The sequence below is a fragment of the Pseudophryne corroboree genome (genome assembly GCF_028390025.1).
Source record: "Pseudophryne corroboree isolate aPseCor3 chromosome 3 unlocalized genomic scaffold, aPseCor3.hap2 SUPER_3_unloc_33, whole genome shotgun sequence".
NCBI lineage: Eukaryota > Metazoa > Chordata > Amphibia > Anura > Myobatrachidae > Pseudophryne > Pseudophryne corroboree.
This window is the reverse complement of record NW_026967523.1, coordinates 293,603-316,344: the sequence shown is the minus strand read 5'-3', so window position 1 is coordinate 316,344 and position 22,742 is coordinate 293,603. Positions and strand designations below refer to the sequence as shown.

At 47.1% G+C, this 22,742-nt stretch overlaps 2 protein-coding genes across 4 annotated transcripts in view; one reads left to right on the top strand and one right to left on the bottom strand.

The window, feature by feature from the left end:
• The window catches only part of LOC134984065 (zinc finger protein 850-like), a 119,987-nt gene that overhangs the window by 21,927 nt on the left and 75,318 nt on the right, over positions 1–22,742 (bottom strand). The gene's annotated exons all lie outside the window — the stretch shown is intronic.
• On the top strand, positions 12,463–22,300 carry LOC134984057 (oocyte zinc finger protein XlCOF7.1-like). 3 transcript variants are annotated; one of them, XM_063949698.1, is made up of 4 exons: positions 12,463–12,608; positions 13,926–14,117; positions 14,389–14,887; positions 21,170–22,300. In XM_063949698.1, the coding sequence occupies exons 1-4, from the start codon at positions 12,531–12,533 to the stop codon at positions 22,246–22,248; spliced, it is 1,848 nt and encodes a 615-aa protein (XP_063805768.1). In that variant the 5' UTR covers positions 12,463–12,530; the 3' UTR covers positions 22,249–22,300. The 3 variants fall into 3 exon arrangements, with proteins under 3 accessions (XP_063805768.1, XP_063805767.1, XP_063805769.1); XM_063949697.1 differs by having other exon boundaries at positions 21,167–22,300; XM_063949699.1 differs by lacking the exon at positions 13,926–14,117 and having other exon boundaries at positions 21,167–22,300.

Below are 22,742 nucleotides of genomic sequence, written 5' to 3'. Positions count from 1 at the left end.
TGGGGATTTCCTACTAAGCTAATGGTGCTACGTAATGGTATTACCACTGTCATCAACACCCCCGAGGATGGGCCTAAAATCCTGAAAAAATGGGACATCCTTCTCGACATACCACCTGTCCCCCCCGCTACATCACCAAAACGAATTGCCCAAGACTGGACATTGGCTCCGGGCTGAGACCTACCTGGGTTTAACCATAAGATAACTAGTATTTAATCTTCTTTCTTTACAGGTTTATCTGTGTTTATTATACTATAGGCTATGTTATTCGCCTGATGTTCCAGTGTCTTCGTTAATCCTAGGTTGAGGTAGAACTGTTCTAGTTTTGATTAGATAGCGAATGTCCATTTATTCTTATTTTAGGATGACCTTGCTTATCTTGTTTTATTTCTGCAATTGATAATTACCTGCTACTTATGCTCTGGTTTGGAAGCGACGGTGGGTATATTTGGCCGACACGCCACCCACCCGTATCTACCCGTCATGGTACCCATGTGACGGGACCTCTAGATCCTTTATGGATGCTATTTCTGTTTTACTCCCCTGTTTTATTTTTTGTTTTGTTTTCTCTTTCTATTTTCTTTTCTCTATGAATGCCGACTTTGCTTCTTTTCTCTTAGAGGGCTATGCTGATATGTATTACAATTTGACCCGATTCTTACTGATGCTTTTCGCTGTGCTATGTATCACTCTGTCTGATTCTAGTGGGGAAACTGCGGAATAGATATGTTACTCTGGTTTCCCTCTATGCCCCTAATTCCAACCAACCCCGGTTTCTGAGATCCTTTTTTCAAAAGTTGTATAATGTTAGGAAAGGTGCGACTTTTCTTATGGGTGACTTTAATTTGGCTCCGGACCCTAATCTAGACAAATCCTCGAACTTGATAAACAATCTTCCAACGCGGCTAAATCCCTAGCCTCCTCCTTCTCACAATTACTAACTGAATTCGATCTATATGACGCTTGGAGGGTCAGGAATATTGGTGCCAGAGACTATACATTTTATTCGGCAGTACACAGATCCTATTCTAGGATCGATTTGCTTCTGACGGATAAATGGACATTACAATCGGTCCCTACCGTTAAAATTTTGCCGATTTCATGGTCAGACCATGCACCTCTAATTTGGTCTTGGTCATACAAACCGTCTACCCCCCCTCCACGCTCTTGGAGGTTGCGGGATTACATCTTGAAAGATGAGGACGGAGTCTCTATATTACGAGAGGCCTTGTCTTCTTATCTGGCCACTAATAACCCCGCTGATACCTCTATTTCTAATCACTGGTGTGCCCTTAAGGCAGTCCTGAGAGGTGCAGCTATCCATGCTTCAGCTCATATAGCGCGCCGGGACCGGGAAGTTCAGTTGGCCTATGAGTTAGAGGTGACGACGTTAGAAACTAAACATAAACAATCCCCTGCCGACGATCTCACTCTCGCGTCTCTGACTGAAGCGAAGAGAAAACTGAACAATCTGTACCTTTTGCACGTACAAAGAGCAGTCTCCAACCTAAACCAAAAATATTAAGAGCAGTCTCCAACCTAAACCAAAAATATTATACATTAGGCAATAGGGCTGGTAAACTATTGGCTCGGAAACTCAGAGGGAAAAATCTTATCAATAGAATTAAATATTTGACTAACCCAGACGGATCGCAGTCCCTGAACCCTAAAGATATTGCAAACCAATTTGCTTCTTACTATAGGAAACTGTACAACCTCAAACATGACTCCCTCACCCCACAACCTTCCTTGCAGCTTATACGGTCTTTCCTAGATTCCATTAATCTGCCTTCCATTTCCCCCAAGGATGCTTCCACACTCTGCACGCCCTGGACTGAGAGAAATCCAGACCGCTCTGAAAGCCCTCAAAAAGGACAAGGCCCCCGGCCCAGATGGGTTTATTAATCTCTTTTACATTACCTTTCAAGATTCACTCTCCCCACTTCTTCTCGATTTGTACATTGACGCCTCCTCTAACCCTTTCCCTGGAGAAATGTTGGAGGCACAGGTGATAACGATTCTCAAACCTGGCAAGAACCCGTCTCTCTCTGCGCAAATTATAGACCCATAGCACTTTTGAATACAGATATTAAGTTGTATGCCAAACTGCTTGCAAATAGATTGAATCCTTTGATCCCCACTTTGATACATCAAGATCAAGTGGGTTTCACTATCGGTCGCCAAGCCCCTGATAACACCCGGAGAGTCTTCTCCCTTCTAGAAGCTCACTCCACACTTCGGGAGCCCTTACTACTGCTCTCTCTTGACGCAGAGAAAGCTTTCCATAGGATTCATTGGTTATACATGTCCGAAGTTCTTGCCAGATTTGGGTTTGGGGGACAATTCTTACAAAATGTCCTACGCCTATACACACATCCGTCAGCGCGCGTTTTTAGTAACGGGTTTTTATCCGATCCTTTCCCCATCACCAACGGCACTCGCCAGGGATGCCCGCTGTCACCATTAATTTTCATCCTAGCAATAGAACCTCTGGCAGAGAAAGTTAGGTTGTCTACCCTTGTTAGCGGAGTTCATATAGGTCCCACAGAACACAAGATCTGCCTGTTTGCAGATGACGTCCTGTTATTTGTAACTAAACCTGAATCCTCTCTCCCAGCTATCCAAGATATACTTCAGGCTTACTCCAACGTCTCCTACTATAAATTGAATACAGCTAAAACAGAGGCATTAGCTTTTGACATCGAACCGATCCCACTCCAATCCCTACAATCTACATATTCCTACACCTGGCAAGACTCTTCCCTTCAATACCTTGGGATCAGGATCCCCTCCAGATCCCATTCCGCGGTGGACTGTAACTACCTCCCTCTCTTAGACCATTTCAAAACCCTCACTAAACAGTGGACGAATTACAAAATTTCTTGGTTAGGACGACTTTTATCAATTAAAATGATGCTCCTCCCTAAAATTCTTTACCTGTTTAGAGCCATACCTTACTTAGTCTTGCTTGCTCTCCTTAATAAATTCTATACTGTTATGTCTACTTTTATTTGGAAGGGTAAAAAACCTAGGATAGCTAGAACCCGTTTGTTTAGATCCAAAGGTAGCGGAGGTCTTGCTTTCCCTAACCTTGAACTTTACCAGCATGCATGTCTCCTGGATCAGATGAGGAACTGGCTCCGGACAGAGTCCGTAAAAAACCTTGGGTAGATATTGAAAGACATATGTGCTCTGATTTTCCTATTTCAGACCTAATCTGGGTCAAACCTTCGCATAGACCCCCTTCTACTAAACTTATGAGAAGTGTAACTAGTTCTCTTAAAGTTTGGGACAGACTAGTTACTAATCTGGGTGACTGCCCGCTGCCCTCCTCACACCTATCCATTTTAGCGATTTCTAAACTGCTCCCAGACCTTCCTTTGCGGAACTGGCGGGAGCTTGGCATTCGGCTGGTCAGGGATTTATACGATGACGCAGGGCTTAAAACTTTCCAGCAGTTACAATCCCAACATTCGATACCGTCAAAGGACTTTTATAAGTATCTACGGATACGACATTGGATAATGGCGAATATATCTAATCCTCTCTCCTCCCCTACTCCCCCTCCACATATCTTGAGTAACCTCTCCTCCATACATCACAAAGGCAGTATATCTCAGTGGTATGTTACTCTCCTCTCTCCGTACAACGATATGAAATTACATATTCAGGAGCGATGGGAGACAGAATTTAATATCCCTCTGACAGAACAGGAATGGGAAAATATTTTCATGAATATTTTTAAAATGTCTCGGTGCATCAACCACACTGAAATGATGTTTAAACTAATCCATGGCCTTTATCACACACCAGATAAACTCCATAGGATTTGGCCAGATTCCTCTAAATTCTGTTGGAGACATTGTGGGATAGAGGGTACTTTAATACATGTATTCTGGTCATGCCCGGTTACTAGGCCGCTTTGGACGGAGGTTTTTGGACTAATTGAAAAGGTCACAAAGGTAATCCTCCCCCACCGTCCTGAGATTGTTCTTTTGCATTATTTCCCTCCCTACGTACCTTCTGAACACTCTTATGTTATAGGCCATATTTTCATAGCCACTAGAGCCGCCATTGCACAATATTGGAAAAGAACAGATCCACCGCGCTTGTCCAAAATTATAGCGTCCATACAGCGCAATTTTGAAATGGAAACTATGAGCGTTAAATATTCCTTAGCTCCACAATCCCCTTTACTGAAATGGTTGCCTTGGTTTGATTATTATTCCTCCTGTGTTGCCCCCCGAATTGACGTGTCCCGTAATATGTAACTGTTTAACTTCTCTGTTGTTAAGAACGAGTGAAATGCTGAGACCGAGCCCTCCTGACATATCCCGAGTAGGGCTAACGGTCGAAGGATAGACTATACACATGAGCCTTGTACGTTTTCCCTAAGTATCTGCCTACTATTTAGTTCAGAATGTATATGTTTATGCGCAGGTGTCAGGTTGTGTTTGGTCTGTGTCCCCGGAGGGGGCGCTAGTGGGTCAGTGGAGGTAGAAGGAAGGAAACGAGGAGGTTGGATAACGTTCCTGCGCATGAGCGCAATGGTATTTTATTAAGCAGATGATATTAAACAGTATTGAAGCAGAAACAATAATAACAGATGAGAAAAGTCAATCACTCAGTATGATAACTGAAAGTCTATGGCAATGGATGACAGATGACTTGAAAAATAATATCCGGTAATATATAAGCAGAAGGACAAATGTTTATGAAATGGTTCTGGTTTGGAAACCAGTGCAGGGTTTTAAAACAGGAAACTTAGGCAGTAGATGGAAATGGCAAACCTGAGCAGAGGCAGGAGTCTGACTTCACAGTGCAGGTGATGAGGCACTGGCAGCAGCAAGCTGTGTCACAGGTGGAGGAATGAACACACCTGGAGTCAGTCTTCAACTGCAGGCTGAAGCACACAAGGTGGTGATGAGTGTGAAGCCTTATAGCAGGTTGCAGGTATTGCTGGGCCTTGAAGTTCCACGGAAGAGTGCAGAGTAACCAGGAGTACAAGTTCTTAGCAGAGAACCAGGAACTCAGGAGAAACAGGAACCGATCCTTTCACATAGGTCGCTGGAGAGACACAAAGTCCAGGATGCCTGCAGACTGAACCTGCAGCCTCTTATGTACCCCATGGTGCACAGGGATTGGGTGAGTGAAGGAAAAGTGGGTGCGGCCAAGCACCGGATTGGCCGCAGTATACTGGCTGTTTGCAGACTGTCATGGCGGCGCCCACGCCGCGGCCTAGCGGGGACGCGGCGCGCTACACGCCCGCTGTCTCAGGAGTGTTCCCAGGCCCTTGATGATGTCCCATGGCAGGGGCATAGGTGACAGGTGACCGCAGGGAGCCAGGACGGAGTCCGCAGCGGCGGACGGATGTCAGCCTGGTAAGTCGATTCCTGACAGTACCCCCTCCTTTAGGGGTGGACACCGAACACCCACGTGGCTTGGAGGGATGAGTGCTGTGGAAGACACGGACCAACCTAGGAGCATGGACATCAGATGAATTCACCCAGCTTCTCTCCTCTGGGCCATAACCGAACCAATCGACCAGGTACTGGAGACGTCCATACCGGCAACGGGAGTCCAGAATCTTGTTGATCTCGAATTCCACGCCCCGCTGAGTTCGAACCTTGGGACCTACTGGAAGAGTATTCTGAAAGCGGTTTAGGACTAGAGGTCTGAGGAGAGAAATGTGAAAAGCGTTAGGTATACGAAGGGAAGATGGTAATTTCAACTTGTAAGCCACTGGGTTGATGACACTCTCGATAGGGTAAGGACCAATGAAGCGTGGTGCAAACTTCATGGATGGGACCCTGAGACGAAGGTTGCGGGTTGATAACCAAACCTTGTCCCCAGGTTTCAAATGGGGAACCGCACGTCTCTTGCGGTCGGCAAAGACCTTGTATCGACTGGAGGCCTTTTTGAGGGAAACATGAATTTTTTTCCAAATGGATGAAAACTGAGTCAGAGCAGTAGTGGCAGCAGGAACATCCATATGAGGGAGTTCTTGGAATTCAGGTACACGGGGATGTTGCCCATATACTGCAAAGAATGGTGTCGTTTCAGTAGCAGTATGGTATCGAAAGTTATGGGCAAACTCGGCCCATGGAAGCAGATTGAACCAATCATCCTGGGAAGATGACACATATAATCTTAAAAAAGTCTCAAGTTCTTGATTGACTCTCTCTGTCTGCCCATTCGTCTGAGGATGGTATGATGACGAAAATTTCAATTTAACCTGCATGGCAGAACAGAGGGCCCTCCAAAACCTCGCTACAAACTGTACCCCCCGATCAGATATTATTTCAGAGGGTAAACCATGTAAGCGGAAAATCTCCCGTAGGAAGATTTGGGCAAGTTTCGGGGCAGAAGGGAGACCCTGGAGAGGAACAAAATGAGCCATCTTGGTGAATCTGTCCACTACAACCCAAATGGTATTATGTCCCTGAGAAGGAGGAAGGTCAGTGATAAAATCCATGGACAGGTGAGACCAAGGACGACTAGGGACAGACAAGGGTTGTAACTGACCTGCTGGAGACTGACGAGGAGTCTTGTGCTGCACACATTTAGGACAGGATGCCACGAAATCCTGGATGTCCATTTTCATCTTTGGCCACCAATATGACGCAGAAAGGAACTTGAATGTCTTCAGGACACCAGGATGACCAGTGAACTTGGATTGATGGGCCCAAGATAGCAACTTGGGACGGAGTTCTGGGGAAACAAAAGTCTTACCAGGAGGAGGAGCTGGGGAGACTTGAGAGGCAGCGAAAACCACGGGACTCAGGATGGAATGTGGCACAGAGTCAGATGTTCCCTCTTCAGATTCCATGGATCGGGATAATGCGTCGGCTTTCACATTCTGTGAACCTGGGCGGAAATGAAGCTTAAAATTAAAACGTGAGAAAAACATAGCCCACCTGGACTGGCGAGGGTTAAGGCACTGAGCTGCTTTTAAATATAGCAGGTTTTTATGATCCGTGAAGATGTTAAACGGATGTTTGGCCCCTTCTAGGAGATATCTCCATTCCTCGAGAGCCAGCTTGATCGCCAGTAACTCTTGATCTCCCACGGAGTAGTTAGCTTCTGCAGGAAGAAACTTGCGAGAATAGAATCCACAAGGGTGGACTTTCCCATCAGATCCCTTCTGGGAGAGAACAGCTCCAACCCCAACTGTAGAGGCATCTACCTCCAACTCGAACGGTCTGTTGACATCTGGCTGCGACAGCACTGGAGCAGACATAAAGGCTAACTTGATCTTCCGGAAGGCTGCCAAGGCTTCTTCTGACCAGTTGGAATGATCTGCCCCTTTCCGAGTCAGGTTGGTAATAGGAGCGATGAGAGTGGAGAATCCTCGAATAAATTTTCTATAGTAGTTGGCGAAACCCAGGAACCGCTGGATAGACTTGAGGGAATTTGGAATGGACCAATTGGCAATAGCTTCCAATTTTGTCGGGTCCATCTGAAGATCCGATCCGGAAATTATATAACCCAGGAAGGGTATAGAGGGAACTTCAAAGGTGCATTTAGATAGTTTCCCGTAGAGACGGTTCTCACGAAGACGTCGGAGAACTTCACAGACTTGTAGGCGATGAGATGGAAGGTCTTGGGAAAAGATAAGAATATCATCTAAGTAAACAACGAGGTACTTATACAGGACATCACGAAAAATTTCGTTCACAAAATGTTGGAATACCGCTGGAGCATTACTCAACCCAAATGGCATTACCAGATATTCATAATGGCCATCTCGAGTGTTGAAAGCTGTCTTCCACTCGTCACCACTCCGGATTCTGATGAGATTATAGGCACCGCGGAGATCTAACTTGGTGAAGATGCGGGCCCCCTTAACTCTATCAAATAGTTCGGTAATGAGTGGTAAAGGATAACTATTCTTGATGGTAATGTCATTGAGACCCCGATAGTCAATGCATGGACGCAGTCCTCCATCCTTCTTTTTGACAAAGAAGAAACCTGCACCAGCGGGTGATGATGACGGACGGATGAATCCTTTCTGAAGATTCTCTCTGATGTAATTACTCATCGCCTCAGTTTCAGGAACAGACAAAGGGTAGGTGCGCCCCCTAGGTGGCTTCTTGCCAGGAAGGAGATCGATGGGACAATCCCATTCCCTATGGGGCGGCAGAATATCAGCAGCCTTTTCACAGAAGACGTCTGCGAAGTCTTGATAAGCTGCTGGGAGACTTAACTGTGTCTTAACTTCGGTAGACTTAATGGGACACACTTGGGCTAAGCAGGATTGATGACAGTGTGAACCCCATGAGGTAAGCTGCAACGTTGTCCAGTCAATCTGTGGGTTATGTAGCTGGAGCCAAGGCATGCCCAAGACAATCTCCTGGGTGGCTTGAGGGATGACCAGGAACTTGATCAGTTCTGAATGGAGAAATCCAACTCCCAGAACCACTGGGGCAGTTTGATGTGAAATGTTCCCCTTGGAGATTCTACTACCATCCACAGCAGTAATGTACACTGGACAAGAAAGTTCACAGGTAGATAGGCAAAATTTATTTACCGCAGCTTGGGTGATAAAGTTTCCTGCAGCACCGCAGTCCACTAATGCTGACGCAGACTGGAGCCCAACGGAAGTCTCTAGCGTCACTGGAAGAATGAGATCTTGTTGAGAAGGAGCTTGACTGAAAGATCCTAACTTGACTCCTCCCTTACAAGTCAGGATCTGGCGTTTCCCGAACGCATCGTGCAGGAGTTAATTTGATGGCCCGCAGCAGCACAGTATAGGCAGAGTCTCTCACGTATTCTTCTTGCCCGCTCTTCAGGAGTTAGGCGGGACCTATTTATCTGCATAGGCTCGTCAGAAGAGGGAGACTGGAACTGTACAGAAGGTATGAACCTTGATCTGCGAGGCTCACTCCGAGCGCGTTCATTAATGCGTTCGCGGATGCGAGAGTCCAACTTAATGCACAGGGAGATCAAATCAGACAGTTGAACAGGAATGTCACGGGTTGCCAGTTCGTCCTTGATCCGATCCGAAAGTCCGTGCCAGAAGGCTGCTACCAGAGCTTGGTTGTTCCACTGAATCTCTGCAGCCAACGTCTGGAACTGGATGACATATTGTCCCATGCTTCGGGTACCTTGACGAAGTTGGATCAGGTCTGCCGAAGCTGATGTTGCACGACCAGGCTCGTCAAAGATCCGTCTAAAGGTTGACACGAAGTCTGAGTAGTTGTTGATCAGAGGGTCAGCACGTTCCCACAGAGGAGACACCCAACTCAGAGCAGATCCAGAGAGCAAGGAAATGATGTAGGCAACCTTGGACCTTGGCGTGGGAAAGTTATGTGGCAATAACTCAAACTGTATTTCACACTGATTGAGAAACCCGCGACATAATTTAGGACTGCCATCATATTTGCTCGGCACGGGCAGGTGCAGACGTGACACTGGAGCTGATGCAGCCGACATAGAAGAACTTACAGCACTGGCAGGTGCTGGAATAACAGGAACAGTAGGAGAGAGTACACTAGGCAGGGATTGCTGCAGTGTATCCAATCGGGAGGACATCCCTTGCAGGAAGTGAAGCATCTGCTGCTGCGCAACCTCTTGACCATCCAGACGGGAGACCAGATCTTGCAAGGCCTCTGACCCCACACTCCGTCCACCATCCGAGTCCATCGATCCTGGACTTACTGTCAGGTTGTGTTTGGTCTGTGTCCCCGGAGGGGGCGCTAGTGGGTCAGTGGAGGTAGAAGGAAGGAAACGAGGAGGTTGGATAACGTTCCTGCGCATGAGCGCAATGGTATTTTATTAAGCAGATGATATTAAACAGTATTGAAGCAGAAACAATAATAACAGATGAGAAAAGTCAATCACTCAGTATGATAACTGAAAGTCTATGGCAATGGATGACAGATGACTTGAAAAATAATATCCGGTAATATATAAGCAGAAGGACAAATGTTTATGAAATGGTTCTGGTTTGGAAACCAGTGCAGGGTTTTAAAACAGGAAACTTAGGCAGTAGATGGAAATGGCAAACCTGAGCAGAGGCAGGAGTCTGACTTCACAGTGCAGGTGATGAGGCACTGGCAGCAGCAAGCTGTGTCACAGGTGGAGGAATGAACACACCTGGAGTCAGTCTTCAACTGCAGGCTGAAGCACACAAGGTGGTGATGAGTGTGAAGCCTTATAGCAGGTTGCAGGTATTGCTGGGCCTTGAAGTTCCACGGAAGAGTGCAGAGTAACCAGGAGTACAAGTTCTTAGCAGAGAACCAGGAACTCAGGAGAAACAGGAACCGATCCTTTCACATAGGTCGCTGGAGAGACACAAAGTCCAGGATGCCTGCAGACTGAACCTGCAGCCTCTTATGTACCCCATGGTGCACAGGGATTGGGTGAGTGAAGGAAAAGTGGGTGCGGCCAAGCACCGGATTGGCCGCAGTATACTGGCTGTTTGCAGACTGTCATGGCGGCGCCCACGCCGCGGCCTAGCGGGGACGCGGCGCGCTACACGCCCGCTGTCTCAGGAGTGTTCCCAGGCCCTTGATGATGTCCCATGGCAGGGGCATAGGTGACAGGTGACCGCAGGGAGCCAGGACGGAGTCCGCAGCGGCGGACGGATGTCAGCCTGGTAAGTCGATTCCTGACAGCAGGTTCTCTACATTTTCCCTGGAATTTCCTCCTTTCCTTTACTCTCTTTTTGTTTCTGATTTTCACGTTTTTTAGTATTATTACTTTACTTCCCTGTATTATGGTTTACAGACGTACTACCACTGTGCTCTTGGCTTTATTTGTATTCAAAGCGTTGTGTATGATCTGTATTGAAAATCTTCTCTAATAAAATTTCTTCAGTTAAAAAAAAAAAAAGAATTTATTCAATCTCCTGAGAACAAATAATGGGGCAGATGTATTAACCTGGAGATGGCATAAGGAAGTGGTAAACCAGTGAAAAATTAAAGGTGATACACGCAAAGCCAATCACCTCCTAACTGTTAATTTACATATTGGAACTGATTGGTTGGTGTGTTTATCACCTTGCATTTATCACTGGTTTATCACTTCAACCACATTGTTTCTTGCCGCCTCCCCCCTGTCTGTCTCCTGTAGCCTTTCCCCTGCCTGTCTCCTGCTGCCTCCCCCCTGCCTGTCTCCAGCCACCTTTCCCCTGCCTGTCTCCTGCAGCCTTTCCCCTGCCTGTCTCCTGCAGCCTTTCCCCTGCCTGTCTCCTGCAGCCTTTCCCCTGCCTGTCTCCTGCCGCCTTTCCCCTGCCTGTCTCCTTCCGCCTTTCCACTGCCTGTCTCCTGCCACCTTTGCTACACCATCGGCTGGATGTGTGAAACCTGAGGTCACGGAGACTGTACGCCGCAGCCTTTCCCCTGCCTGTCTCCTGCCACCTTTCCCCAGCCTGTCTCCAGCCACCTTTCCCCAGCCTGTCTCCTGCCGCCTTTACCCTGCCTGTCTCCTGCCGCCTTACCCCTGCCTGTCTCCTGCCACCTTTACCCTGTCTGTCTCCTGCAGCCTTTCCCATGCCTGTCTCCTGCCGCCTTTCCCCTGCCTGTCTCCTGCCACCTTTCCCCAGCCTGTCTCCAGCCACCTTTCCCCAGCCTGTCTCCTGCCGCCTTTACCCTGCCTGTCTCCTGCAGCCTGTCTCCTGCCGCCTTTCCCCTGCCTGTCTCCGGCCACCTTTCACCTGCCTGTCTCCAGCCACCTTTCCCCAGCCTGTCTCCTGCTGCCTTTCCCCTGCCTGTCTCCTGCCGCCTTTCCCCTGCCTGTCTCCTGCCGCCTGTCTCCTGCCGCCTTTCCCCTGCCTGTCTCCGGCCACCTTTCACCTGCCTGTCTCCAGCCACCTTTCCCCAGCCTGTCTCCAGCCACCTTTCCCCAGCCTGTCTCCTGCCTGTCTCCTGCCGCCTTTCCCCTGCCTGTCTCCTGCCGCCTTTCCCCTGCCTGTCTCCTGCAGCCTTTCCCCTGCCTGTCTCCTGCCGCCTTTCCCCTGCCTGTCTCCTGCCGCCTTTCCCCTGCCTGTCTCCTTCCGCCTTTCCACTGCCTGTCTCCTGCCACCTTTGCTACACCATCGGCTGGATGTGTGAAACCTGAGGTCACGGAGACTGTACGCCGCAGCTCCATGAATGAGTCCATGAAATTTCCCTCAGGAGACCCTGTCCCTTCACAACCAATTCTCACCCTTACACCACTTCATGGCTGCAGCCATACTCGTCTGACAACTCAGGACACCTAGAGCACATGCTCCGTACGGGTCGTGCACATGAGCGGTGTACCGAACATCAGCTCATTGTGACTCCACCCACAATAGCGCTACTATCGAGATCAGGCCCACTATGCAGTACAGCCTTATGGTGCTGGGTCACGGGAACCTCGGAGACAATGACCAGGACTCTATGGCTGTGGGGAAATAGGAGACTTAATGACCACTCTATTCTACATTTACTATGTTACATGTGCAGTATGTTTTATGTATTCTATTTATTCCAGGAACTCCAGCTGTGGGGAACGGAGTCTTTATTACACATCACACGTTCTGTATTCTCTCTGATTCACCGAGGATGGACAAAGACATGAGTCACAGGACTGAGAGGATAATAAATATCGCCCTGGAAATCATCTACCTGCTGACTGGGGAGGTGAGTGGATCTGGGAGCGTCACAGTGACCTTATATCTATAGTAACAATACAGGAACATGACTGGGGAGGTGAGGGGATCTGGGAGCGTCACAGTGACCTTATATCTATAGTAATCAAGAGTTTATCTGGGAGTGTCACAGTGACCTCACTAATATCTACAGTAATAATACAGGGATATGACTGGGGAGGTGAGGGGATCTGGGAGTGTCACAGGGACCTTATATCTATAGTAATAATACAGGGACATAACTGGGGAGATGAGAGGATCTGGGAGCATCACAGTGACCTTATATCTATACTAATAAAACGGACATGACTGGGGAGGTGAGGGGATCTGGGAGCGTAACAGTGACCTTATATCTATAGTAATAATACAGGGACATGACTGGGGATGTGAGAAGATTCAGGAGTGTCACAGTGACATCACTTATATCTATAGTAATAATACAGGGACATGACTGGGGAGGTGATAGGATCTGGGAGCATCACTGTGACCATATATCTATAGTAATAATACAGGGACATGACTGGGGAGGTGAGTGGATCTGGGAGCGTAACAATGACCATATATCTATACTAATAATACAGGGACATGACTGGGGAGGTGAGGGAATCTGGGAGTGTCACTGTAGACCTCACTTTTATCTATAGTAATAAAACAGGGATATGACTGGAGAGGCGAGGTGAACTGGAAGCATCACTGTGGCATCACTTTTATCTAAATTAATAAGACAAGGACATGACTGGGGAGGTGGGGCAGATCTGGGAGCGTCACAGTAATGTCACTTATATCTATGGTAATAATACAGGGACATGACTAATGAGGTGTGTGGCTCTTGGAGCTATACAGTGAAATTACTTTTATCTATAGTAATAATACAAGGACATGACTGGGGAGGGGAGGGGATCTGGGAGAGTCACAGTGGCCTCACTAATATCTATAGTAATAATACAGGGACATGACTGGGGAGGTGAGGGAATCTGGAAGCGGCACAGTGACGTCACTTATATCTATATCAATAATACAGGGACGTGACTGGGGAATTGAAGGGGTCTGGGAGAGTCACAGTGACATCACTTATATCTATAGTAATAATACAGTGACATGACTGGGGATTTTGGGGTATCTGGGAGCGTCACAGAAAAATTACTTATATCTATAGTAATAATACAGGGACATGACTGAGGAGGTGAGGGGATCTGGGAGTGTCACAGTGACATCACATATCTATAGTAATAATGCAGGGACATGACTGGGGAGGTGAGGGGATCTGGGAGTGTATATATTGATATTTGATGTCTCCACCATTATACAGGTTTACACAATAGTGAAGAAGACATCCAATGAGTATGAGACACCCAGCAGCCATCCCCCTGTATCAGGAGGATTGAGTAGAACCCAGAGCCCCATCACGGTGCCTCCACCTCACTCACTGACACATGAGAGACACAATGATCAGAAGATCCTGGAACTCACCAAGAAGATTATTCAGTTGCTGACTGGAGAGGTGACTGCCGGGAATGGGGCATTATACAGTAACACCGGGGAACGTGTCTGGGTGATGACTGGAGAGGTGACTTCTGGAAATGGGGTATTATACACTAACACCGGGGAACGTGTCTGTGTGATGACTGGAGAGGTGACTGCTGGGAATGGGGCATTATATAGTAACACCAGGTAACGTGTCTACAGCTGTGTGTGTCATTATATTTGTATTGTTTAATCTATTACTGAAATCAACAATTATTACAGTCTTCTTTTATTGATGGTTTATATAGGCTGAAGCCCAATTAAATAATATTAAAGTCAAAGATACAGAGGGAGAAGAAGAGACGTATGTGACTGATATGAAGGCAGAAGATATAGAGGGAGAAGAAGAGACTTATGTGACTGATATGAAAGCAGAAGATATAGAGGGAGAAGAAGAGACGTATGTGACTGATATGAAGGCAGAAGATATAGAGGGAGAAGAAGAGATGTATGTGACTGATATAAAGGCAGAAGATATAGAGGGAGAAGAAGAGACGTATGTCACTGATATGAAGGCAGAAGATATAGAGGGAGAAGAAGAGACTTATGTGACTGATATGAAGGCAGAAGATATAGAGGAAGAAGAAGAGACGTATGTGACTGATATGAAGGCAGAAGCTACAGAGGGAGAAGAAGAGACGTATGTGACTGATATAAAGGCAGAAGATATAGAGGGAGAAGAAGAGACGTATGTGAGGGGTTATCAGCAGTGTAAGGAGGAGGAAATCCCTACAGATACCAGCACAGGTGAGTAATAAACACTTATTACAGAAAAGAGTCATATATTCTCCTTGCTCAGTCACTACAGCAATCTCTTATCCTTCACCCTCCTCTATCAGTACAAATTAGGGAACTGTATTTGCCCAGTAGAGGAGTCAGGAGCCATCAGCCCCTATTATACTCCTGCTCTCCCCCTCACATCATGTCACTGTGTTACCAGCCCAGATATCTGACCACTCTCTGGTGTATTTCATACATCAGGAGCCATCAGTCCCTATTATACTCCTGCTCTCCCCTCACATCATGTCACTGTGTGTTACCAGCCCAGAGATCTGACCAGTCTCCTCCCCACACTCTCTCTGGTGTATCTCATACATCAGGAGCCATCAGCCCCTATTCTACTCCTGCTCTCCCCTCACATCATGTCACTCTGTGTTACCAGCCCAGAGATATGACCAGTCTCCTCCCCACACTCTCTGGTGTATCTCATACATCAGGAGCCATCAGCCCCTATTATAATCCTGCTCTCCTCCTCACATCATGTCACTGTGTGTTACCAGCCCAGAGATCTTACCAGTCACCTCCCCACACTCTCTGGTGTATCTCATACATATCACAGGAAATAAAGATAAAAATAAAAAGTCTCGGTGGAGTGGAGTGGGCAAAAGCCAGATTGTAGTGGATCAAGGATGGAGTTGTCAGAGAGGTAGCTTGTGAGATGGCTGTAGACCAGTCGTTCAAGTAGTTTGGAGGCGAATGGGAGAAGAGAGATGGGGCGGTAGCTAGTGAGTGATGAATGGTTCAGGTTGTTTTTTTCGAGACTAGAGGACACCAGAGCATGTTTGAATGGTGAGGGAAAGATGCCGGTAGAGAGCGATAGGTTAAAGAGGTGAGCAATGTGGGAGCAGGCAGTGGGGAGAGGGAGCGGAGAAGACGGGAGGGGAGGGGTTCCAAGGGGCAAGTTGAGGGGGGATAAGATGAGGGAGTGGACTTCCTTGTCTGAGGTGGGACGGAAGCAGGACAGGGTGGGATAGATGGAGGGGAGGGATGATGGGGGCAGCAGAGGGTTGACGGGAGTAGATGTCAATTTGGATAGCCACAATTTTGGAGATGAAGATGGAGGCAAAGTCAGTGACAGTGAGGCAGGAGGAGGGGGTCGAAGGAGAATTTTTAAAGTTTTAAAGAGTCGGTGTGGACTGGAGGACTGAGAAGCGATGAGTGTTTGGAAAAAGGATTGCTTGTCGAGAGAAAGAGCAGAGCGGCAGGAGGAGAGAATAAACTTGAAATGGAGGAAGTCCGCCAAGAGTGAGATCTCCTCCAGGAGCGTTCTGCGGAGCGTGAACATTTTTGTAGGAATCATGTTAGTTTGGTGTGCCAGGGCTGGGACAGAAGGTGGCTACCTGGTTGGGACAGGTCATGGTGGAAAGAGGAGAGAGGAAAGTCTCGAGGGAGGACAGGGTAGCGGGGTTGAAAGCCCCGAGATTGCGTCTGGTGATGTTGGGTCTGGGCGTGGAGAGGAGAGGGGATGATGAGAGGGTGAAAGTAGATAGTGGTCAGAGAGAATGAAGGAAGAGTTAGGGAAATCAGAGATCAGATCGGTGGGTGAAGACATGGTCAAGGGAGTTGCCGAGATTGTGAGTAGGGGTGGAGGACCATTGAGAAAATCCAAAGGTGGTGGAAAGTGCAAGAAGATTAGTGGAAGCTGCATTAGTGATGTTGATAGGGATGTTAAAGTCAACAAGGATGATAGAGGGGAGGTCGGAGGAGAGAAAGTGGGGAAGCCAGGCAGCAAAGTTGTCAAGGAAAGGTGAACAGCAGCCAGGGGGGCGGTAGATCACTGCCACATGGAGGTGAATGGGGTAAAAGAGGCAGATAGTGTGGACCTCAAAGGTGGAGAAGGTGAGGGAGGGCTCAGGTGGGATGACACAAAAGGTGCAGTTTGGGGAGAGAAGGATGCCCACGCCTCCACCCTAGCGGCCATCAGGTCTGACCGTGTGGGTGAAGGAGAGGCCTCCGTAGGAGAGTGCAGCAGGGGAGGGGGTGTCAAAGGAGGAGAGCCAGGTTTCAGTGATGGCGAGAAGGTTAAAAGAGTGGGAGATGAAGAGGTCGTGGATAGTTATGGCCATAAGTAACGGCTTGCCCACCGCATCCAGGTGACCTCATTAGTCGGGCAAGTCCCTAACATTTTGGGGGGTACAAATCTAGGGTGCGGGACCCCCCAAAATGAAGCAGCTGAGTGACCCCAGGGCAACACAAAAGTGAAAAAAATATATAGTGAAAAAGTGAAAATAGGTTAGTGAGAGAGGCTGCTGAAAACAGCAGGGGTAAATTAGTGAGAGGTAATGAAGGGGGAGATAAAGTAGTGAGAGGTAAAGTAGTGAAAAGTGAAGGTAGGAAATGAATTACATTGAAACAAAACACACGATAGGGATGAAAGTAAATATGAAAATAAGTGTTAACCGTAGATAGGCCTGGTGAGGCGGCCAGATCGGAATGTGAAGGTACGCATCCTTGATATCCAGGGATACTAGGAATTCCCCCTCCTCCAGACCTGAGATTACCGCTCTCAGAGACTCCATCTTGAATTGGAAAACCCTCAAGTAGGGGTTCAACGCCTTCAGGTTCAATATAGGCCTTACCGAACCGCCCGGTTTTGGTACCACAAACAGGATTGAGTAATAACCCTTGGTTTTTGGGTGAGGTGAAACTGGAACAATGACATATGTTCGTACCAATTTTTGAACGGCTTCCTGTAGGATAGCACTTTCTGTCAAAGAAGCTGGTAAGCCTGATTTGAAGACTCTGTGAGGTGGGAGTTCCTGAAACTCCAGTCTGTACCCCTGGGTATCAATATCCGTCACCCAGGGGTTAGGCATGATGACGCCCAGACGTGACTGAAAGCTTTTAGTCTCACTTCCACCTGTCTGATCTCCAGGCTGAGAGGTCCACCATCATGCTGAATATTTAGAGGAAGCAGAACCTGATTTCTGTTCCTGGGAACCTGTTGGTGCAGGTTTTTTGGATCTTCCCCGACCTCCTCTAAAGAAGATGGGAGGGGGTTTGGATTTTTTTTTATTTTGCGGTCCAAAAGGAATGCAGTGTAGGTGTAGGATAAGATTTCCTAGCTGGGGCTGCTGCAGAGGGAAGAAATGTCGACTTACCCGCAGTCGCCGTGGAAATCCACGCATCCAATGCGTCCCCAAATAGTGGCTGACCTGTGAATGGCAGGTTCTCCACACTTTTCTTGGACTTTGCATCCGCAGTCCATTGGCGTATCCAGAGTCCTCTGCGTGCTGAGACAGCCATGGAAGTAGCAGGCCAATGTCCTTCATGGCCTCCACCATGAAACCTGAAGAAACCTGTATGTGACGCAAAAACAAGTCAATGTTACTCCTATCCATAATATATAAGTCCTCTAGTAAGGTGCCTGACCACTTTTCTATGGCTTTAGAGATCCACGCACAAGCAATAGTGGGCCTTAAAGCCACGCCTGTAGCAGTGTATAGTGATTTGAGCATAGGTGGTCATTCCGAGTTGTTAGCTCAGTATTTTCTTCTCGCAACGGAGCGATTAGTCGCTAATGCGCATGCGCAATGTCCGCAGTGCGACTGCGCCAAGTAAATTTGCTATGCAGTTAGGTATTTTACTCATGGCATTACAAGGTTTTTTCTTCGTTCTGGTGATCGTAATGTGATTGACAGGAAGTGGGTGTTTCTGGGCGGAAACTGGCCGTTTTATGGGTGTGTGCAAAAAAACACTACGGTTTCTGGAAAAAACACGGGAGTGGCTGAAGAAATGGAGGAGTGTCTGGGCGAACGCTGGGTGTGTTTGTAACGTCAAACCAGGAACGACAAGCACTGAACTGATCGCAGATGCCGAGTAAGTGTGGAGCTACTCAGAAACTGCTAAGAATTGTCTTCGCAATTTTGCTAATCTTTCGTTCGCAATTTTGATAAGCTAAGATTCACTCCCAGTAGGCTTCGGCTTAGCGTGTGCAAAGCTGCTAAAAGCAGCTTGCAAGCGAACAAATCGAAATGACCACCATAGTCTCAATCTTGCGGTCAGCCAGCTCCTTTATGGCGGTTGAACCAGGGACAGGTAAAACCACCTTTTTAGACAGCCTAGATACAGAAGCGTCTACTATAGGTGGGTTTTCCCACTTCTTCCTATCCTCTTCAGGGAAAGGGAAAGCAATGAGATTTCTTTTAGGGATCTGGAATTTTTTCTCTGGGGTTTCCCAGGATTTTTCAAACAAGGAGTTTTACTCCTTAGAAGCAGGGAAGGTGAGGGAGGATTTCTTATTTACTGTAATATAAGATTCCTCTTCTTGTTCTGGAACCTTCACAGAAATATGCAAAACATCCCTAATGGCTTCTATCATTCGCTGCACCCCTTTAGCAAGGGATGAAGCCCCCCCCCCCCCCCCTGCATATCCCCATCACCGTCCCCTGTATCAGAGTCGGTATCAGTGTCAGCTTTCATTATCTGGGCAAGTGTATGTTTTTTGGGTATGTAGGTGGGGTTTTAGATGAAGTAGTGGGAGCTGAATACTTCAAACCCACCACAGATTGTCTCAAAACCTGCGTCTCTTTCTCATTATGTGACATCCTTGTTGAAATCTGGGATATCATTCCTCTTAAAGAATCCACCCATGGGGGTTTGGATTCAGAAGGCTGAGACAGCACATTGCAGTACTGAGTACATGGAATAGACTCCACAGGAGAAGATACACACTCTGCAGCACAGGACACAGAGTCCTTAGACTTGGTAATATGGATATACACACACACACACACACACACACACACACACACACACACACAGGAAAATGTCAGACACAGTTTCCCCCAGAGTACCTTCAGAGAGTCACAGAGTATAAGGAGCCAGCCACACAGCGCCCCTGTAGGCAGTTATTATGATAAAAGCCCGGTGCTGACTGACTTTAATAGGGAGGGCAGCGCTCCCTGTCAGTGTCCTAGTTCCTATGATCTGCCGGGAGAAAATGGCGCTGGTGAGTGCTGAATCCGCTCTGAGAGGAAGCCCCGCCCCTTGTAATGGCGCGCGGCTTCCCGCACTAATTGTTTATACTGGCCTGAGGATTTTAGTGATAACAGGAGGATTAGCCCCTGTTATCTGCGTGACCAGTGTAGGTTTATCCGCGCTGGCTCAGGACGCCCTCAAAGCGCCTACACTGTGTGTTGCTGAGCCTTCCTGTAGCGTAGCCTGTCAGAGCTGCGCTCCCACCCTTGTGCCGCCATACCCTGCCGCTAACCGAGACGCTGGCGCTGTACTCACCACTTTTCTTTCTTCAGGCTTTGTTAGGGGGTGGCGGCTGTGCTGCAGAAGTGAGCAGTCACCTCGTGGGCTTGTGATCAGCACCCTCAGGAGCTCAGTGTCCTGTCAGCGGAGTAGAGAACCATTAACTCTTCAGGAAGTTGGTTCATATTCCTGATTCCCCTCCCCTCCCCCCCCCCCCCCAAGTCCCACAAAGCAGGGAGGCTTCTTGTAACCTAACTCTATATAAAATAAAAACAACTAAAAAAACTCCTAGGAGCTCCCCTAGCTGTGACCGGCTCCTCCGTGCACATTTTCTAAACTGAGTCTGGTAGGAGGGGCATAGAGGGAGAAGCCAGCCCACACTATTAAACTCTTAAAGTGCCAGTGGTTTCCAAAGGACCTGTCTATACCCCATGGTACTAAATGGACCCCAGCATCCTCTAGGACGTAAGAGAATGTAGATTATAACCTAGCATATGATGATGATTACAGGGTATTATATGGTGTATTGCATGTAAAGTACCTTGTTCCACACCTACTCTGCTGTAGCAATATACGTTATATAAGGGTGAGTAACACTTGTACAGGCTTACCAGCGTATGAGCACACACATAAAGGAATGCTACCTTACCAATGTTTCCAGGAGTAACGTTAGGAGACATTTCTCTGATCCATCAGCTCATATGACTGATGTTATTATTAATCTAGAATCTCCAATTCATACGATATGTTCCCCATCCATTGTTTTACATTGGTGCTGACATAGGACTTGGCGAGTGACTACATCTCCATTTATACTTCATGGTTAGTTACCAGGGTAAGAGAGAGATATATCTAAGTCTTATTATAATATTACATTTGTTATTGTGAGTGTTCTCAGGAGGGTGGACACAATGATAGTCTGAGACACAATATTATAAAGGCTTCACATTTACAATTAAGTGTCCCAGAAAGTCGTCTTCTCCTATTGTTTACAAGATTAATATTGTTACAGAAAATGTCTAATTTCATAATGTGTTTTATTTCCAGCAGATGGACACACAAGCAGGAATATCTCAGAAGGACATCTAATGTTATCCCCGGATTGTGACATAAAAGATAATGACAGTAGACAGGATTCTCCAGGAGATCACCCCATTACACCTATTATACATCCAGCTCTATCAGCTGATCCCTCTGATCCTGGGAAGTGTTCTCCTGATCACTCTGATATTGGTGCATCTGTTACAGCTCTGACAGTAGATACAGTGTTTCCCTGTTCTATAGATGCCAAATGTTTTACACAGAACACAAAGCCTATTAACGCACACACAGGTAAGGCAGGTGAGAGGCCACTGATATGTTCAGAGTGCGGGAAATGTTTTACACAAAAATCACAACTTGTTACACATCAGCAAAGTCACACAGGTGAGAAGCCATTTCCATGTTCTGAGTGTGGGAAATGTTTTGCACGGAAATTAAATCTTGTTAGACATCGCAGAAGTCACACAGGTGAGAAACCATTTTCTTGCTCTGAGTGTAGGAAATGTTTTACACGGAAATCAGATCTTGTTATACATCACAGAAGTCACACAGGTGAGAAACCATTTTCTTGCTCTGAGTGTAGGAAATGTTTTACACGGAAATCAGATCTTGTTATACATCACAGAAGTCACACAGGTGAGAAGGCATTTCCATGTTCTGAGTGTGGGAAATGTTTTGCACGGAAATTAGATCTTGTTAAACATCACAGAAGTCACACAGGTGAGAAGCCATTTCCATGTTCTGAGTGTGGGAAATGTTTTGCACACAAATCAGATCTTGTTATACATCACAGAAGTCACACAGGTGAGAAGCCATTTTCTTGCTCTGAGTGTTGGAAATGTTTTACAAAGAAATCACATCTTCTTACACATCAGAGAAGTCACACAGGTGCGAAGCCATTTTCTTGCTCTGAGTGCGGGAAATGTTTTACACGGAAATCCCAACTTGTTACACATCAGCAAAGTCACACAGGTGAGAAGGCATTTCCGTGTTCTGAGTGTGAGAAATGTTTTACACGGAAATCACATCTTGTTAGACATCAGAGAACTCACACAGGTGAGAGGCCATTTCTATATTCTGAGAAATAAATCATCTCTTGTTGCACACAATAAACATCACTCAGGTGAGGAACCATTTTAATCTTCTGGAGTATACTTATCATTGCCATGTGTTGTTCTTATCCTGTCTCCTATGCTTTTTGCAATATACATGTTACCACTGGGTGAAATAATCAGATGTCATGTCCTCATCTACAACTGCTACGCCGATGACCTGTCTTTGCTCCAGGTACTGAGTACCCAGTACCAATCCTGAATGGTTGTCTAGCTGAGCTCCAGGTGTGGGTGTTGCCAGTTGGCTGTGACTCAATCCTGGTGAAACAGGTCCTTATGATAGAAGCTCACCAACAAAGGACAGGGCTACAGCTCAGCTTTGCAAACCAACCAACCAACCGCTTGGGGGTTCAGAGATACAGAATTCAGATCCTGTGCGGAATCTTGGTGTCCTGGATGGTGGAGTGACACTTAGACATCAGGTATCAGCCACAATCAGATCCTCATCTGAAGAACATAGCCAGACTCCA